We start from the raw sequence: 18,491 nt of genomic DNA, 5'->3' as shown, positions 1-18,491 counted from the left end.
ATCTTTTGGTGCAACGGCAACCGCACTTGTAACAAGTGGTATTAGAGCTTGGTCATAGGTTCAAACCCCTCACTTGCGCTAGGGGAGGATTGTTGCAAGGTGTGCGCCCTTGGTCTCCTTGTGCTGTGTAGTGCAACGCTCGAGTTTGTGACATGGCTTAGTGTTGACGTGTCTGAAATCGCATTGCTGCAAACTCCATATGGCCAACGCAGAATAGAATGACCAGTTGATTATCCTATCCTCTCTTGAGATAAGGAAGTCCCTAATGCTATTTTTTTTTGTATTTGATCAAAGGGGACGACCTCAAGGTTTCTTTTGTTAGGTCTTGACTGCGGGATCTCTCAATGGTTTGATGTGTTTATGTTGGAAACACAAGGGGGACTTACGTTGAATGGGTAATTTATAGATAGGTTCCCCGGAACTTTCATAATCTTTCTATCAAATGATTTCGGTTAAGTTGATACTATTTTGGTGGGACTGCAGATTTTTTGGATAAAAAAAAGGGGAAAAAGGAGGGAAGGATAGAGAGAGAGAGAGAGACATGAAATGTAAATTCTAACTAAGATAGCAAATTCAGTCAAGCAGATAGACACCTCCAAGAAACTAGATTAAACATCACCAACTACTTAAGCACAATGTTTGCATAAATCCAGTGCAATCTTCAAAGGAGAAACAAGATTTTCATGTTATCAAGTACAGTATTAGAATTTTTACATTCATATTATGTGTTTGATAACCGAACTAAGCATGAAAGGTTCAGATTAACCATGCAGAAAGAAAGGCAATCAGCCGTTCCCTAATGGTGTGGACTGCAAGGATTCTATCAGATGCTTGCTTGAAAAACGCTATGTAAAGGAAATAAACATAACTGAAAGATTTCTAAATTAAGCGAAGAAGGAGACCATGCACTCACAAGGAAACTTGTAAACAGTCTTAATCTTTTGCATTAATTCCTGTAAAATTTCGCCAGAGCTTTGCAACAATCTAAGAACTTCTTACAAAAATGAGGGAAAACCAGTCCCTTAAATAGACTTCAAAAAGGATGAATGGCCTAGATTTAATCTAAACAAGTGGCCCAGATTCATCCATAAAGCATGGCTGCCCATATCCATAAATGGGATGCAAATATCAACAACCACCCCAAAATGGGCAATAACTACCCAAAAAGGGATAATTACAACAATTTGAAATAATCCAACAGGTGCATCAATAAAGTTTTACATTTGTTGACCAAAAGTCAAATGTCACTTTTTGGTGCAAAAGTGCACTTTTAAGATTTAGAGGGAAAAAAGCACTTTTGAGAAATTACTTTCTCTATTTTAGTCTCTCACTCCTTTTCTAGAAATTGATCTTCACCATGCAAGTATTCCTGCCATAAATCACGACTTGCTGCCCGTTCCTCGCGAACGTATTCCTGGAACCTGATACATAACTGGAAGAGCAGACTGAATGGAGGCATGGGAGGATGGCGAATTTTGTATTGCATGCCTTCGAGATACCGGTCCACGTGCTTTAAACCGTCCTTCCAGCTGGAGCGATTACGCTCAAAGCATAATATGTCTGAATGGAACTGACTAGCAAAACTCAAGTCCTTAGTGGAATAGGTAATCCTATCCGTTCCCAATCTTTCTTCCTAGTCCGGCTGGATTGCATTATCGGACAAGTTGTTTATCCATCTCGAAACCATTGATCGGAGGATGGTCTTACCTAGTTCTTGCATGTTTACCAGAATCACTTCACATGCGTCACTCTCCTTGTCAATAATTTCTTTGGTGTCATTCTTCATGGTGATAGTCCAGTACCATTCCTTAAGAACACTGATGCTATGAGGATCTAGGATGGCGGACAATGTAGGAATCTGCGCGTGTGTCCAAAAAAGAGCTCTCACGAGGGGAAGGGTAGTGGCTGCCACTTCGTGCATGTGAAGGGACTCCCTCTTTACCTCTAATAACTTGACTAGAGTGAGCTCTCGATGGAGGGCCATTTCTTTTACTTCCTTAAGGATTCGCTCTCCCCTTTTCTTGATGTCTTGTATCCATTCCCTGACGGCCTTTGCGGTGTCCCGTACTCCTTCAAATTCTGTTGTGGTCCTTTGCGCCAATGCCGTCGGGGGAATATGGGATTCAGAGGTATTGTGTAGTGGCCTTAGGAGTTGATCGATGTATCCCTCGGCTTGCTCAGCATGAGCCCGATACATGTCCTTTTCAGCTGTTATCTCTTCGAGCTGCCTGAGTATATTCTGCACTGAATCCTTAAATTCTTCTTTTTCTTGCTCTTTAGTGGCTCGTCCGATGGGGACAGTTGTGATGCTATAATCTGCCAGTGTAATCTGATCTGCTGGCTTGTCTACAGGCGGGGTGGCAATGTGGAGAGTGTGGTTCCTTTGCTCGTCTTTGGTCAATCTGGAATATGCCTTGGGCTTTTTCTTCCCCTTAGCTTTTGCTTGGTCCATGCGCGAGAAGATATCCGGCGGCCTTACGCCGGGCTCTGGCAATCAACGATTCTTGAGGCACTATCTGGGCTGATAATAAGGTTAAGTCTGCATTCTGTTCTCTGACGTTCTCAGCTGACTTACCATAGATTCGCAGCTGCTCTGCTACCGGAGGAGTGAAAGAGGTGTGAAGCTCTTTGCTTGCAGCTGAATTCTCCCCTATTTCGTTGAACAACTGCCTGACATCTTCATGTGATGGTCGTTCTTCAGTTCTTTCGAGCTCATGAGTCTCATCTATCCTTTGCTCTCCTTCGACGGTGGAGTCATCTTTGGCTGTATTGTGGAGCAGCAACTCGTGACGGCTCTGTTGAGTAGGTTCATGCACTTTGACCCCCTAGGTGGATGGAATCTCTCCTTCCTCTATTTGGTTGCCCAGTTCGGTCAATTCGAGGGCTCTTAGTTCAGTGTCTAGCACATTGGGCGCAGGAGGATCATTAGCTTCAAATGCATCGATGTCGCTCTGGGAAGGCGGAGCAGGTACACAATCCAATTCTACTACATCGTCGGACGAATTGGGGTCTTTTGAAGATGAAGTGACCTCTGGTCTCTTTATAGGAATCTTTGCCTTTCTTATTCTTTTGGACGTCCAAGTCCCTCTGCAAGCCTTAGCCTTCTTTCTTTTCTCTGGTTTCTCAGTTTCTTCCTGGGGTGCACTAGACGTTCCTTCATCTTCTGAAGACTGAGAATCGAGGCTGCCCATTAAGTGGTAAGTGAACTGGACTCCCTCATGGATTAGCCTTTCAATCTGATGATGTAACCATTGACCTGTGTACCTTGCTGGGGCTGCCATGACTGCCTCAAAATCAGTGATTGGGTCCTGGGACCAATCGACGCTTGGCAAGAGATGCCTTACTGCTTCAAATTCCCGGACCTGGAGGCAATTCCCTGAATCTGTGAGCTGATCTGGGACTCGACGGTATTCAAAGAGTCGCATTTGCTGCACACTTAGTCTAGAATATTCCCGCCTCCTGACCTCGTAGTCATCAGAGCAATTCTTCCAATAGTCTTCAACTGATTCCTTTGCTCTGTACCGCCTACCATAGGCTCTCTTCGCCAGATTATCATGATCGAAATATTTTCTTGGAAAATGGTCCTGTAGGCCATAAGAGGCCGACTCTGCAAGGTACTCCTCTGCTAGGGTAGGGGTCTTCAAGTGGACATCATGGTTGCCTATGATCATGGGGAATGTGAATCCAGCCTGCTTGCTTTCTCAGAGTAAGATGCCGGTCGGGCGTGATTGCCTTGCAACCTCCATAAGAATTACTTTGTAAGTTGGGTACCGTGGAAGTCGGAGAGGGGCACCATCAAAGCCAGCTATTCGGATGTAGGAGAACCTTGGGAACTGAATGAACCAAGCTCCATACCTCTGTACTAGAGTAGTAGCTTGCTCTGAGAGCCTTATGTGTAATCCTCCCTGCATTAGCCTGACCAGGTGCATTGTGAAGGCGTCATTGACGCGCTCATACTGGCCAACTGCATAAGCTTGGTTGCTCTTTTCCCTCTGAGCTATATCTTGGTAGTGCAGTTGCGCGTAACAATCATAGACCTTCACCTGACCAGGCCCATTCCTGATTTCACCTTTCATTATCAATCCTGGCAGTGGCTGGTTCTTGGCGAACATATAGACCAAATAAGAGGTCATGGTGAAGTACTTCTTCGTTTCGAGCTCAATCAGTTGAGTGTGGATGTTATCCCTTATGATCTGGGCCCAGTCAAACTTAGACTTCCCAGCGAAGACTTGCTCTGTAAAATAGAACATCCACTCTTCAAAGTAGTTGGACTTAGGAAGTCCCATGACTCGGCTGAGTAATGTGATCATATCCCCATGCTCATTATGAAAATCACTTCGTGGGGTCTTCTTCCCAATTTTGGCACTCGAAAGCCTCTTCTCTTTTTACCATTCTTCGTTGATCAGTGCTTTGCATCGGGCCGGATTCATATCATATGCCCCTTGTGCTTCATCTATGGTTGTAGCTGTGGGATTGTTTGGAAAGGGGATGTCAAATGCGTCGCCAATGGCCTCGGGAGTGAAGTTGGCGAAGGTCATGTTCTCGAGGAGCACCAGTCTAGATTTTGGCTCATAATGCTGGGCAACCTCTACCACTAGCTCATAGTTCTGTACTGCTGGAGGAAATCTTGCCGCTTGGGCGATGCCACTTTCCACCATCTGTCTAGGCTTGCCATATGCGTTAGGTGAGAAGACCCGATTCCTGAAGTCTTGAATGTCAATATGGCCAAGGTCGGTATCACCGACATTGTCCCAGACGCTCTGCACTTTTGACTCCCTCAATCCTCCCCTCTGATATTGATACTTCATCCTTTCTACCTTGCGTGGGATATTTGATCTGGATGCTCGCGATATCTCGGCTGCAGCGGGCGTTTTTGATGATTCTACCGCCGATTTAGGCATTTATCTTGCACAGCTGGATGCAGATTACGAGGTGATATAAAAGAAGTAAGGCGGGTTAGATAGAAAATACTCCAGCATGCCAGGATTAATTTAAAATTTAGATTGGACATGGAGCGACATTTCTAGCTAAAAAGGTTTGATCAATTTTAACCACAGCATTCATGAAGATTTTTGATTGCGAATTTATACTTAACGCTTTCTGGATTTTGAATTAATTTTCAACAGAGACAAAGCATGAAAAGTTCTCCTAAGTTTGAAAATGCAATTTCTGGTTAAACCTTAGGAGTGAATTCTAAATTTTGACTACTTTGAACAACGTTTTACAAGCTAAAGAGATGCAGATTTCAAAAATTCAAGCATTTTGATCAAATTTCACGCATTTGTCTATTCGATTTATAAGTATTTCAGATGATCATACGAGACAAAGCGTACCTACCTGATGAGCATGGATGGCGAGAGATTGCCCGACTTTGCCGCGTGAAGACGAATGGACGATTCTGCAAAGTTTCGAATTCCAACAGTTATCTCCTTGATTTAAATTTTTCGCGGTTGTTGGACGAAGGAGAATTTATCATTTTAAATGGTTTCTTTTTACCCTGGGTAATTGGCAATCTGAATTTGAATGATTTGGAAAAGCTAATGCAGCGTTTTACCTTGAATGCGATTTACGCGAAATTGGCTCCGTCTCCCTTTCAAATCTGACGTGGTCTCCTTTGCATGAAATGCAGCAGCATGGAGGGGGTTTTACAAATTTTGAATTTCCAAATCTAGGCCTGTGCGCAGCAATTTCGGAGAAGTGGAGGAGTTTAAAATTTCAAATGATTTCACCTTTCAACTTCGGACCTTTTGGCGAATGCGGAGGCCCTTCGAAATTTAATTTTGGCTTTTATTCAATCCCAAGGGCAAACTTCGGAGTCAATAACGTCTCTTGCGGGCTTGGAGATTTCCAACCCTTTGGCGAATTTCGGAGGTCTTGGGGTTTTTCGAACTGGAGACTTTCGGAGCACTTAGCATGCTTCGCGAATTTTCAAAACTTCGGACCTAAATGCCTATATTCGCATGCTTTCGCCCCTTCGAACTTCAGAGCTTTAACACCTTCTGTGATTTGGGGAGTTCGCGATTTTAACCTGCTGGAGCTTTGGGCGTTTTGAAGTGTATTTCGCGATTTTGAGAGAAACTTCGGAGTTCTCAGCGTTTTGTATTTATCGAAATTTCGGACCTAGTGAATGATTTTGCAAATCTTGGGGCTATTGGATGTTTTCGCTAATTTCATCGCCTTTCACTTTCGGCTCCAGGGTCCGATTTTGAGGATTTAATGTGAATTTCGGACCAAAAGACGTATTATGCAAAATCGATGCACTTTGAAATTTCAGAGCAAGGGTCCGAATTTGGGGTTGTAAAGCGAACTTCGGACCTGGAGGAGCTTTTTGCAACTTTCTACGCTTTTCATATTTTTCATATTTCGCCCCAGGGTCCGAAAATGAGGACTAAAGGCGAATTTCAGACCTAGAGGGTCCTTTTGCAAGATTTCATGTTTTTTTTTTACATTTTCGCCCCAGGGTCCGAAAGTGAGGACTTTAAGTGATTTTCGGACCTTATAACATTTTTGGCGAATTTTAAAAGAAACTTTGGACCTAAACGCGTTTTTTCAAACTCGATACACTTTCCCATTTACCCCCTAGGGTCCGAAAATGGATGCCTAAGGCGAATTTCGGACCTTTACCATCCTTTTGCAAACTTCGGAGCTCTCAACACCTTTTGCGATTTGTCATTATTTTGAAATTTTGGAGCTAAGGTCCGAATTTGGGGTTTCAAAGCAAATTTCGGACCTGGAGGAGCTTTTTGCAACTTTCGCCTTATTTCACATTCTCCAGTTTTCGCCCCAGGGTCCAAAATTGGGCATTTTAAGTGATTTTCGGACCTGGAGCTACCTTTTGCAACATTTAAAAGCATTTTACATTATTTTCGGACCAAATGGGAAACATCGAATTTTGAAATTTTCGCCGCAGGGTCTGAAATTCGGACCTCTGGGGGCTTTTAGCAACTTTTAACTTAGTGAAATTTTAACCCTTTTGGCCTCTGGGTTCGAAATTTGGCCCATAAGGCAATTTTGAAAACTTACGTAAAAATTCGGACCTCAGACCAGTTTTCGCTAGATTCTACAAATTTGGATCTTGGAGGCTTCGGAAATCTAAGGCATTTGGGCAAGTTTCGCAATTTCGGCATGTTAGCCAGAAAATTCACTCCTTCACCAATAGGCGAAAATCATCCTTTACTTAAATCCCACAAACATCGCGGAGACAAACCTTATGCAATCTACTTCGTAGCCCCTATGCGAAAAACACAGCGACTTTGGTCCTCGTGCGACCTTTAGATGCATTGCTCTTGCTTGGTAGGCTTCGCTAATTTCTACCACCTTACGTCTATCCAAGGCGATTTCAAAATTTTGAACAAAGTCTTGGCATTCATGCCCGAGGGCCAGACTAGCCGGGAGGATTCATCGGCTTTTTTCTTTGACATCATCACTTTACGGACCAGTCGCGGACTCGCTCGAAAAGACACGAGACACTCTACGCGAAACTCAACAGGGCAAAGACGAAAGGCTCAAAAACAGGAAGGGGGACCCTGTCGGTGACAGGGAGCGTGTGCAACGCACAACGCTTAGCTGCCTCCTGTGGATTCTATAAGTCTAGTGGTTGTATTGGCCATTAACAGGTTGATCTTTTGTTGCAACGACAACTGCACTTGTAACAAACCTATATGTAGGATGATATAGATTTGGGAAACAAATGTTTCGTTGTCCTTCCTATAGACCATTGCTATTGGATATACATGATGTTTTAGTTTTTTAAAAGGGGTAAACGCTTTTGACTTGGAGCTCTGAACCGGTGAGGTCACAAATCAGGGACCTCATCCCCATTGAAATATTCAACAATAGCACCCCAGTGGGGTTTGAACCTTTATGGCAACAACACCACCACCACAACTTAACCATCAGACCATGCCAATACATGACCCTTTATTACCGAAGTTTTAGTTGTCTAATTCTATATTGTGTGCAACCCATGGTATGTACTATGTACATTCTTCTATAATAGTTTTCTTTTGTGTTCTTTATTAATATAACAATGTTGATGTCCAAGATTGGCCTTGGACGGATTGTGGAGCGGTAAGGTTATAATTAATAATCAATAAGTAATAGCCTGGTTCAAATGGTTACAGTAAATCACTGTGACAATTGGTTATAGTTACTCTTAGTTCGTGTATAGATAGGAACCCTATACTCAAGGAACATGACCTAAACAATTCCAGAAGAGAAAAATCATTCTCCCATTCAAGAAATGCATGAGTACCGAAGGGATGTTGAAGGAGCTCAAGAAAGAACAAAAGTTTACCAACCTCAAATGTCTCAATCCTTGGAAACTGGGAACAAGGTATCCTTAGTTGCATCAAGCCAGAACTTTTGCTACATGTAAAAATTCATCAAACATTCTATGTGACTGTAAGGAAGGATCGCCAATCTGTTTAAATTTTCTTTCACAATACCTAGACTATGAAGAAATAGAATAAGAAATTCATGATGCATAAGACTTACAAACTGCGAAGAAGATCAAGAAAGAGTGAAAATAGAGGAATATCCAATCAAATGGTTTTGTAAACCAGTGAACAGTGAAACTTGGGAGAGTTTGGCATTTTAAAAAAAATTGGAAGCATCAGAAATGACTTTGTTTCTTAAAAAGGAAGTTGCTGTTATAGATATAGACAAAATTAAATTCAGATATGGATGACATCACACTAATATAATTATGATATTGCTAATGATTATTTTATTGTTTATGGGAAGTTCTGTCAGTGAAAGGTCTACAAATAAACCCCTATTTCAGTGCAGACTCAAGGGCTGAACTTGGAATTGAATTAACAGTAACACCATTCCTGATGTTATTATTGGTCTTAAGTGGTCATACTGAATGTCATTTAACGTCAATGACTTGTCAAAACTTAAGTCAAACTAGGTCATCCCCAATATTTTCTTCATTGATGAAGTCGTGCATTGAATTTTGAATTTCTATTCATAAAATAACTAACTTCTCTGATATCATCCAACCAGTCTGACATCATCACTCACCATGCGCTGTTGCAACATTGTTGTGCTGGCAAAGCACATGGAGATGTGCATGTAGTTGTTTTAATGAGGATTTGCAGAGGCTACAACATTCGACTAGCAATTTGAAATTTTAGAAATAAGACATATATGGGTATTCTGTTGATCCCAAGGATCCATATAATCTGTTTCAACAAGATGTATGAGAGTATATATATATATATATTTTAACCTTGGTTTGTATCTTATTCATTTTATTGTTATTTCAGGGTGGAGGAGAGAGCTTAAACGAATTCTATGATCGTACAACATCTGCTTTGGAGGAAATTGGCAAAAACCATAGAGGTAAATTAAATAATACATTTGATTATATTCTCAGTAATTTTTTTACTTTTATATGCCTTTTTGGATAATTCAAACCTTGATTTCCAAGATACTTAAATTACTATAAGAGAAACTACATCTAGAATAATTTTAGCTCTCATACAAAATATGAATTCTAAGTTGTCATTTCCCCTTCTCGAGCGCATATATACTAAGTTCACAAACAGGATGGTAAAGAGGGAGAATTAATTAAATAATTAAATATTTAAGTTGTCAAAAAGTAAAAATTAAAAAATGACTTATATTTAATGATTTTAAAAAGTGATAAAAGGACAATTATTTATTTTATAATTTTAAGGAACTTTAGTCAAAAAGAAATAAAATATTATTTTATTTCCTCAAAAGGGTTATAAATATGAGAAGTGATTTTGAAAAAGTGTTACACACGATTTTTGAAATAATTTATTTTTGCGAGAATGAATGTGCATTCTTCTCCTCTTCCCGAGATGAAAACCCTCAAGAATTTTAAAGTTTAAAGGATGAAAACCGTCCTAGTATTCACTGCAGTCCCATTTAAGGATTGATAGACTGCTTCAATAGATTCTTGGTTTTCCATACTTTCAGTTTTTGATGTGAGCATTTAGTATTTTATTCCAATTTTTGTGTTGCTTCAATTTGATCACTTTGGGATTTGTAGAATAATATTATCTATGCATTATTATCAAATTTTTGGGACTATCAAACCCCATTGTGCTGGCTGTACATCTCTTTTTTTCAGCTATACCATTTGAATTTAGCTAAGTTGCCGGTTCCGGTTCGAGAACCCAGTTTGCCAGTTTGGCAAAATTTTGAAATGGGTTTTGGGTTCGTTTCGTTAGTACAAAAAAAAGTACAAATTATATATATATATATATATATATATATATATATATATATATATATATTCAGCCTAGAAGCATGAATTAAGATTAGAATGTCACATTGCATCATATAAACAACAAAACCACCATAAACTTGTAATTGGCATCATGATAATGCAATATCAAAATAATAATTTCGAGTTCAAATATCATTATTTCAACAATTGGAAATTTATTTTTAAGTTTTAATCATTAAATGGATTCTCTAAATCATCATCATCATCATCATCAATGACATTAGATAAACCAATGCCAATGCCAATGCCACTTTCATTGGCACTTGCACTAATAGTGTTCTTGCTTTTCAAGGCCTCAAATGCAACAAGCTGAGAAGTGGAAGCATCCAAGTCAGCATGCTTTGGCAAAATATCCCACATCTTTGACTCCCCTTGCTTGTAGTCATGTTGCTTTTGTGAAAGGAGATGCATGTTGGAATGCATATATACTAAGTTCTCCACTCTTTTTGATTGCAATCTACTGCGCTTTGCAAAGTGGATGAAAGAATATGTGTTCCAATTTCTTTGTGATGCAAATGATTTGACAACCTATGAAGACAAAGTAAACAATTAAAGTAATACATGTATAATTTTATTAATAGGACTTTCAATTAAAAAAAATAAAAATCCATAAACAAAACTTTAAATACTAAAAAATAAATATTCGTTAATTGTTAAACTTGTGATGAAATTTTGATTGTGAGGGGTTGCAAGCTTTGAAAGCATTGGCCATGGAAGTACCACCAACTATGAGTATCCTTCTTATACCTATGACCGGTGTTCCATGGAGATGCATCCCCCCCAAAAAAGCCCGCGTCTTGTAGAGGGACGTTTCCAAGACTCGGGAACTTGGGAGAAACATCCCCCCACAACACCACCACTTCCGCCACCTCTAGCGGGGGCATTGTTGGGTCGCTTGCTATATGTCACATGCCGTTACATACTCATTGCAACCTTCAACTTCATGAAAACTAGTTGGCCTTTCATGGGACACTTAGAGAGATACTATATTGCAGATTTTGCCTTGAAGATTTCAATTCACCTCTATTTTTTATATTAGTACTACCGCCCCACAACCACTCCGCTGTCGTCCCCCCATCGTCCCCTCGCCGACCCCAAATTGAAGCCCTTGGTCCCTGTTGACAGGTGTTTTGTGACCACACCAACACAGAATAAAGTTCTATCCTCTCTTGATCAAAATCATGTGCATGCTAAGATTGTAGGAAGATCATACAATGATTCCAAGGTTCCAACTGCGTACTAGCGACTTTATGATGGATATGGACTCATTTGGTTGATGTTCTTGGTAATCCAAGGGGACTTAGCACATTGAAGACGACTTAACAAATTCTCAAACTTCGAGGAGACTTTTGCGAATGATTTGTCAATAAATGGCTCTTTTTTTTTTGGTACTTTTCAATAAGATAATGCAGAAAGTAAAATAGGAAAGGCTTTAGAAAGGCTATTCTAAATCTAAGAACTCAACAGATAACAATCACTTAGGCGAGATCGACCACACTTTACTTCGCCACTTAAAGAGGGTGCAATCTTCAAAGGTTGTGCTTGTAGGATTTTAAACCATCAATGAATACCACCAGAGAACAATGTTCATCCAATAATTTAAGTGAAGAACGCACATGTAAAAGCTCAGTCCAACCTTACATTGCAGATAGAAATCATCTATCGGCAAAAGGTATGAGCATATGATCTCATCACAAAGCAATGCAATCTATTTCATTCATCTAAATACTTGAAGCAAATCTAAACTAAGTGGGGAAGATGAAACCATGCAAGTTTTGAAACAACACAAGTGAACACCAAAAGTCAATGTATCACTATTATTATCTCCGAAACTTATCGCAACAATCTCATACAATTTTCCCTCTCTTACAAATGAAGGGGTGACCCCCTTTTATAGGCCTCCAAGAGGAAAATGGATGGCCCAGATAACAATCAAATCAATGGCCAAGATATAACATGCAAAACCCCAATTAGGGTTTGACCAAAGATTCCCAGATATGACACCAAGTAGTGGGGAGAGCCATTAATGAGGAATCTCACCCACTACACATTAATTGCTCCCTGCTCCCAAAAAGGGTGTCCATAATGCAATAAATGCCCATCACTTCTCAAATCGTCCATCATGCATTAAATCAGCCACTACTTCCTTGAATATGATAGCTTCCATGCAATAAATCAGCCACCACCTAGTCAAAACGTCCACTAGCAATAAATGCGCCATCATGCCCTCATGCAATCAATAGATTCTCGTCCAAAATTGGATGACCATTATTCCGTTCATTTATGGCGACTGTGACGAACCTAGCTATAATGGCCTCCAGCTCTCCTATGGAGACACTTGGCATAGTCTCCAGTTTGATTTCCAGCAATGAAATGTCCTCTTCACACTTGGAGAAAAAAATCGCCCATCTTGATGCCGCTTCTTGAGCCCGCGCATTGTGCTGGAGAATAAGGAAACATTTTCCAAATGTTCCTTTGTGAAGGATTCCACGAAGAAGAATTCGTGCAACTTAGCCTTTAGATGGTCAGCCATCAGCTCTTCCTCAATCAACCTTCTTGTAACAAGGCTTCAACTTAATTGAAGATTTCTTCCTGAACCTTTCTGATTGATTTCATCAATGATGCTGACTCCTTACTGAATCTTTCAAATAATTCCATCCCAGTATAGACTGCGCAAAACCACCGAGGGAAATCATATATTTCATTTTCCTGAACAACCTTCCCATCAATCAAAGGCGCATAATTGTTAAGTCCTAATAGATATGCGCATCCTCCCACGAGCTGTCCACAATCTCAAGCCTGTTCAGGATAGCTAGAATTCTCCAGTGGGAGTGAGCCATGTCTTCAATGAATTTGCCAGTTGAAGTGAAGACATCTTCTATCCGCTCCTTAGAGGAATAAGCCCTTCTCCTTATTTCTTCAATGCCATCAATAGATTTCCTAGGAAGAGTAGGAAGGAACAAAGGATGGATCTTCTTCTCTAAGTGGATGTCTCAAGCGCCTCAAATATTCGTACAAGGCTTTGTTCTTGCTGTTTAACTTCTTATTCTTTTCTTCCATTCTTTTCATTTGCTCCTTTAGTGCTAAGGAAGATTCATCAAAATCTTCCACCACCTGAGCCTTGGAGACACGCCCTAAGTCAACCTTTGTGATCTCATATTCATTAGGTGTAATCTCATTCTTGTCTTTTTTAACTCTAAGCACAACTAAGTGTAATGTCCTGGCTCCAGATTCATTCCTTGTGATCTTGGAGAATTTCCTAGCTGCCTTCTTCTCCACTAGCCTGTCTATTCTGTTTAGAAGTTCTTCCAATTCCAGCGTAGGATCTATCTCTTCTTCTTCTGGCTCCTTCCTCATTCTTTCCTTCAATCAATCTGGAGTGGCTGTTGGTTGTTCCTGAACTTCCAATTGTGCCTGTTCCTGTGAAACTTCCTCGAAAGTTCCTAATTCTTCAAGATTTGTTTCCATGAAACAATTCTGATTCCGCAGTTTTGGAAGTGGAGGAAGTTCTTGCCTTTGACTCTTCTATTGAACAGGTCTATGGAGGCACTAATGCTGAGAATTTCCTGTGCTTGTGCCATGTCAAGATCCTCCTCTTGTGGTTGGTTTCTTGAAACTCCTTCTGGAAACATTTCAATTTCGTGCACACTGGAAGAGCTAGCAAGTGATTCTGCTTCTTCTAACCTTGGCCTCTTCTGTTGAGACTCTTCCTGTCGAACTTCCTTTCTCTTTTTTGCTTGTGAATTCCCAGGAATTCTTTTCTCCTTCCTACGCTCTGATCTTTCCAGTGGGATTTCCTCTTCCCTGGCTTGAGCTCCTGACAACCCTTCCATTGCCTCGCTATGAGAGTCCAGGTCTCCCATCAATATGTGGCTTTGGCCTTTGCATCCATACTTGTTAATTATTCCTGCACATTTCTCGAAGCTAGCATCGTATATCATCGTTGCTCTCTCTTCGCTCTTGTATGTCATGGATTGTTATGTTGGAATACCAAAAGTTTCTCCAATTGCTTAAACTGAAAGGTTGGCCAGGAGTTTGTCGTCTGGTGCCAGTAATTCCCTTCTTTCTGCATTGTAATGCTTTGCACACTCCATAATCAGGGAAGCCGACAGCTGCAACAATTCTACTCTTGACAAACTTTGTAGCAATGGCCAACAGAGGACGTCCATTTGTTCTTTAAACTCTTCTTCTGAATTCTCCCAGCCCGAAAGTTCCGAGGTTGGTGTTGTCGACCCTTTTCCACTTCGAAATAATCTTTGATTCCAGAAGAAATCCTCTTTGTTCTTGATTTGCACCTATCGGGAGGTGTTGGCAACCTTACTGGATTCTGCCATTCCTGCAAAATAAAATAGTAAACATTAGATTTGTTAAAAAGGAATTCAATAAATCCGTTGAGGAAGGAATTCCAGGTTGTGATTCCAAACTTATAATAAAATAAAACCTCCAAGAACAAGAACATCTGGAAAATAATAGAACTTTGCTTCCGACTTTTCTCCACTTCTTTCTAGCTTCCAATTTCTCCAACAACCAATGTGAGAAATGAATTCCAAAATGTCGTTTAAATAGAAGTCTTCCACAAAGCTGTTAAGTTGGTGACGGGTTAAATTGGCAGTTGCACTGATTTTCTTCAATCATGCATCATGTCTCTTTCGACAACTCACCATGCAAAGTGGACCCCGCCATCATTTTGAGTAAAAAAATGGAAACTTCTATAAATTTTTAAGTTGTGTCATAAGTACGGAATATTCCCTTTGCATGTCACCAACTCATTTATTACGCAATCTTTTTTCCATTTCAGGTGCTTTTGAAAGATTTTCCTTCGAATTTTTTTATCAGTTTTGTCCACTTTTGAAGGAATCCTGTACATCTAGAATTCTAGGAGAGAGAAAATATTTCTAGAGAGATTTTTGTCCCGAAGGAAGATTTCTATGTTCTTGTGCACATTTCTTCCTGAAGGAAAATTTTCCGGATCACTGACCATTTTTTCCATGTCTGGGAAATTTTGTCAACTTGAGTCCTAGAGAGAGAAAATTCTCACTTAGTGAATTTTTTCCATGCCTTGAGATTCTTCTCCTTGGGCGCAATTCTACCTTGAGGTTGGAAATTTCCTTCATGTCATGATTTCCACGTTCTTCCTCTATCCTTGGGCATAGTTTTGATGAAAGGATTTTGGAATTTTAAAACTTTCCTCTGTTGATGGATTCTGGTACTCTCTCTCTTCCTTGGGTGCATTTTTCTTATAGAGGAGGAATTTTTTGAAGTTTGAACCTTTCCTCCATGACCCCATTCTAGCGCCCTATTATGACCTTGGGTGCATTTTGACTAGAGAGGAGGATTTTCGCCTAGGGAAGAAAATTCCTCAATGTCCTCATTCTGGCACCCTTGCACAATCTTGAGCACACTTTCTTCATGGCAAAGGAAATTTGACTTGGAGGAGAATTTCCTCCTTGCACTGGTTTTGGCGCTCAACCACTTGACTTGGGTGCAATTTCTAGTTGGAGAAGGATTTTATCATTGGGAGGAAATTCCTCCTTGTCTAGCTTTTGGTGCCCTGTCTCTTCCTGGAGCGCATTTTGACATGGAGAAAGGAATTTTTGATGGAGGAGAAATTTCCTCCTTGACCCCATTTTGGCGCACATCGCCCCCTTTGGAGTGCATTTTGCATAGGAAGGAGGATTTTGAGGAATTTAAGAAATTCCTCCTCTTCATGCTTTTGGTGCCCTACTTCCTCCTTGAGCACCATTATTAGGTGATGGAAAAGGAAATTTCCTCCATGTCTTGATTTTAATGCCCTTACTTGCCTTGGAGTGCTATTTTGCGCTTGAAGAGGAATTTGATAAGTTTGGAAATTCTTCCTTGCCTTAATGCATTTTATGTTCATCATTTGGACTTGGTTGCCATTTTTGGATTGAGGAAGATTTCTCATTGAAGGAATAATTTCTTGCCTTACAATAGATTCCCACGCTTTTTGCCACTTTAGGAAAGGATTCCAAACTTAACCCTTTTTTTTTATCGACTGCCTACTTTTTCAACTTTCTGGATTTGGAACTTGGTTTTTCAGGAATGGTTTGCCATCAATGCCCTTCCCACTGCTCAAGATAGACCTGCCAAAATAGACTTACTAAAAATAGTACGTACTTCCAAACATTAAATTAGGGCAACTCGGGACAAGGTGACACTTACTAAAAATAGACACTGCTAAAAATAGTAAGTTTGCTTAAGGACAAAATTAAAGCCAATTCGGGATGTAGTGAAACTTACTAAAAATAGTAAGTGCTCAGAATTCACTCAAATTTCACTAGTAGCTTCCTTGAAAGGTTTTGACTACATTGCTACATTCAAATTTCCCAGAACCCTAAGCTACTGACCTCAAATCTAAGTTTGAAGGGAAAAACCCTGAAATAGACAAAACAAGCTCCCAACTTAGTCAAATTTACTCAAAACACTTGGGGACTTGGGGAGATCAAAGGGATTGCTGCTAAAAGACCCAAAATATCACAACCAAAAGACCAAGTGGACCAAAAATGTAGGGGGTCCCCATTTGGAATGGAGTGATGTGTGATTAGGTCACAATATCGTCCCTGAAACCTGTCCCTGCGTCCCCCCATCCCCCCATCCCCCAGTCAGGAAACTCCCTGGAACATTGCTTATGAAGAAGAGCGTCAACACTTAGACCATTTGCATTCACAATTTTTTATGAACTAATTTGTAATCAGATCTTGCACATCATCTTCAGGGAAGAGTCTAAGGATTGCTGCCTTGTACCCTTCAGACACTTATAAATCTCTATATGGTGTGAGCCTTCCCGGCATATCAAGATATTGATTGCTAAAGTATTTTGGAGTCAATGTATAGGTAAGAAGATGTAATGGAGTGGTCGTCGTGTTCCAGCTTCCTTCAACAATTGCATGCAATTGTTTAAAGAAAGTCTTCTTAGGGTCTTGCTCTTTTGAACTTATGATGCACTTCATCTTCTCAAGCATTGAGTTGATGCCATCATACACCTCTCCAATGCAAGGCCTATCCATGCCAATATAGCGAATCATGCTCGTAATGGGCTCGGTGAAACTAAGAAGATACTCCACATGATCCCACCATGAGTCATCTAATATCCTTTGCTTAATTTTTGTTTTCTCTTAGTGCTGCTTTGCTTCTCACATAGACCAAGTTTGGCCGATCACTATATTACAAAGTGCCACTTTAACTTTTACAAGTCGTCTCAAGACGATTGTGTTAGATGCAAAACGAGTCTCTACATGCCAATATAGCGAATCATGCTCGTAATGGGCTCGGTGAAACTAAGAAGATACTCCACATGATCCCACCATGAGTCATCTAATATCCTTTGCTTAATTTTTGTTTTCTCTTAGTGCTGCTTTGCTTCTCACATAGACCAAGTTTGGCCGATCACTATATTACAAAGTGCCACTTTAACTTTTACAAGTCATCTCAAGACGATTGTGTTAGATGCAAAACGAGTCTCTACAATTAAATTATGAAAATAAAAAAATCAGATTATGTAAATTAAATTACTTCACTTACCTTCAATAGCTCCAAATTTGAAAATGATCTAAAAATTCCTTGGGACATGTGGTGGTTGGTGATGAACATCTAGATGTTCTTAGCCTTTGCATAAAACCTCTTTGATCCACTCAATTTTATTCCTGATCTTTTGTAGTATAAGATTGAGTGAGTGGACCGCACAAGGTGTCCAAAAGATATGGTGATATCTTTCTTCAACCAACAAATTAATAGCTTTACAATTCTTTGGGTTGCTCGTTATGACTTGAACAACGTTACGAGGTCCCATTGCCTCAATGGCATAGATGAGAATATCAACAATAAATTGCCCATCTTTTACTTGTCCCTCACAATCCACGACTTTCAAAAACATTGTCCCTTTAGGGGACACCACTATGACATTGATCAAGGGACATTTTTTTGAATCTTTCCACCTATCTAAAACAATGGATACATTTGTCTCAATCCATGAATCCCTTATGGGCTTCAATGCCTCTTCAACCCCCTTGACCTCTCTTTCCAACAAGGTGCCATGTACCTTCTCATAACCCGGGCCCTTATACCCTCTTGGAGCTTCATTAAGACTTCTCAACATCTTTTTCCAATATGGGGTGCAAACGATAATGAAAGCCAACCCATCTGCATATATACATCTTGGTTGGCAATGTCTCGACTCTCATTTTGAAACGCACTTTGCAAATGTCCC

General features: G+C 40.3%; 1 protein-coding gene across 9 annotated transcripts in view; it reads left to right on the top strand.

The window, feature by feature from the left end:
• Nucleotides 1-18,491, top strand: part of LOC131039134 (phosphoglycerate mutase-like protein 4) — a 90,710-nt gene that overhangs the window by 55,850 nt on the left and 16,369 nt on the right. For all 9 annotated transcript variants that reach the window (XM_057971796.2, XM_057971800.2, XM_057971803.2 and 6 more), the window contains one exon: nt 9,273-9,348. In XM_057971796.2, coding sequence (XP_057827779.1) covers nt 9,273-9,348 — 76 coding nt within the window. The remainder of the gene's footprint in view (nt 1-9,272; nt 9,349-18,491) is intronic.

The sequence above is a fragment of the Cryptomeria japonica genome, chromosome 10 (assembly GCF_030272615.1).
Source record: "Cryptomeria japonica chromosome 10, Sugi_1.0, whole genome shotgun sequence".
NCBI classification, from domain to species: Eukaryota; Viridiplantae; Streptophyta; class Pinopsida; order Cupressales; family Cupressaceae; genus Cryptomeria; species Cryptomeria japonica.
The sequence above is the reverse complement of the archived record's forward strand: the minus strand, read 5'-3'. Positions and strand labels throughout refer to the sequence as shown.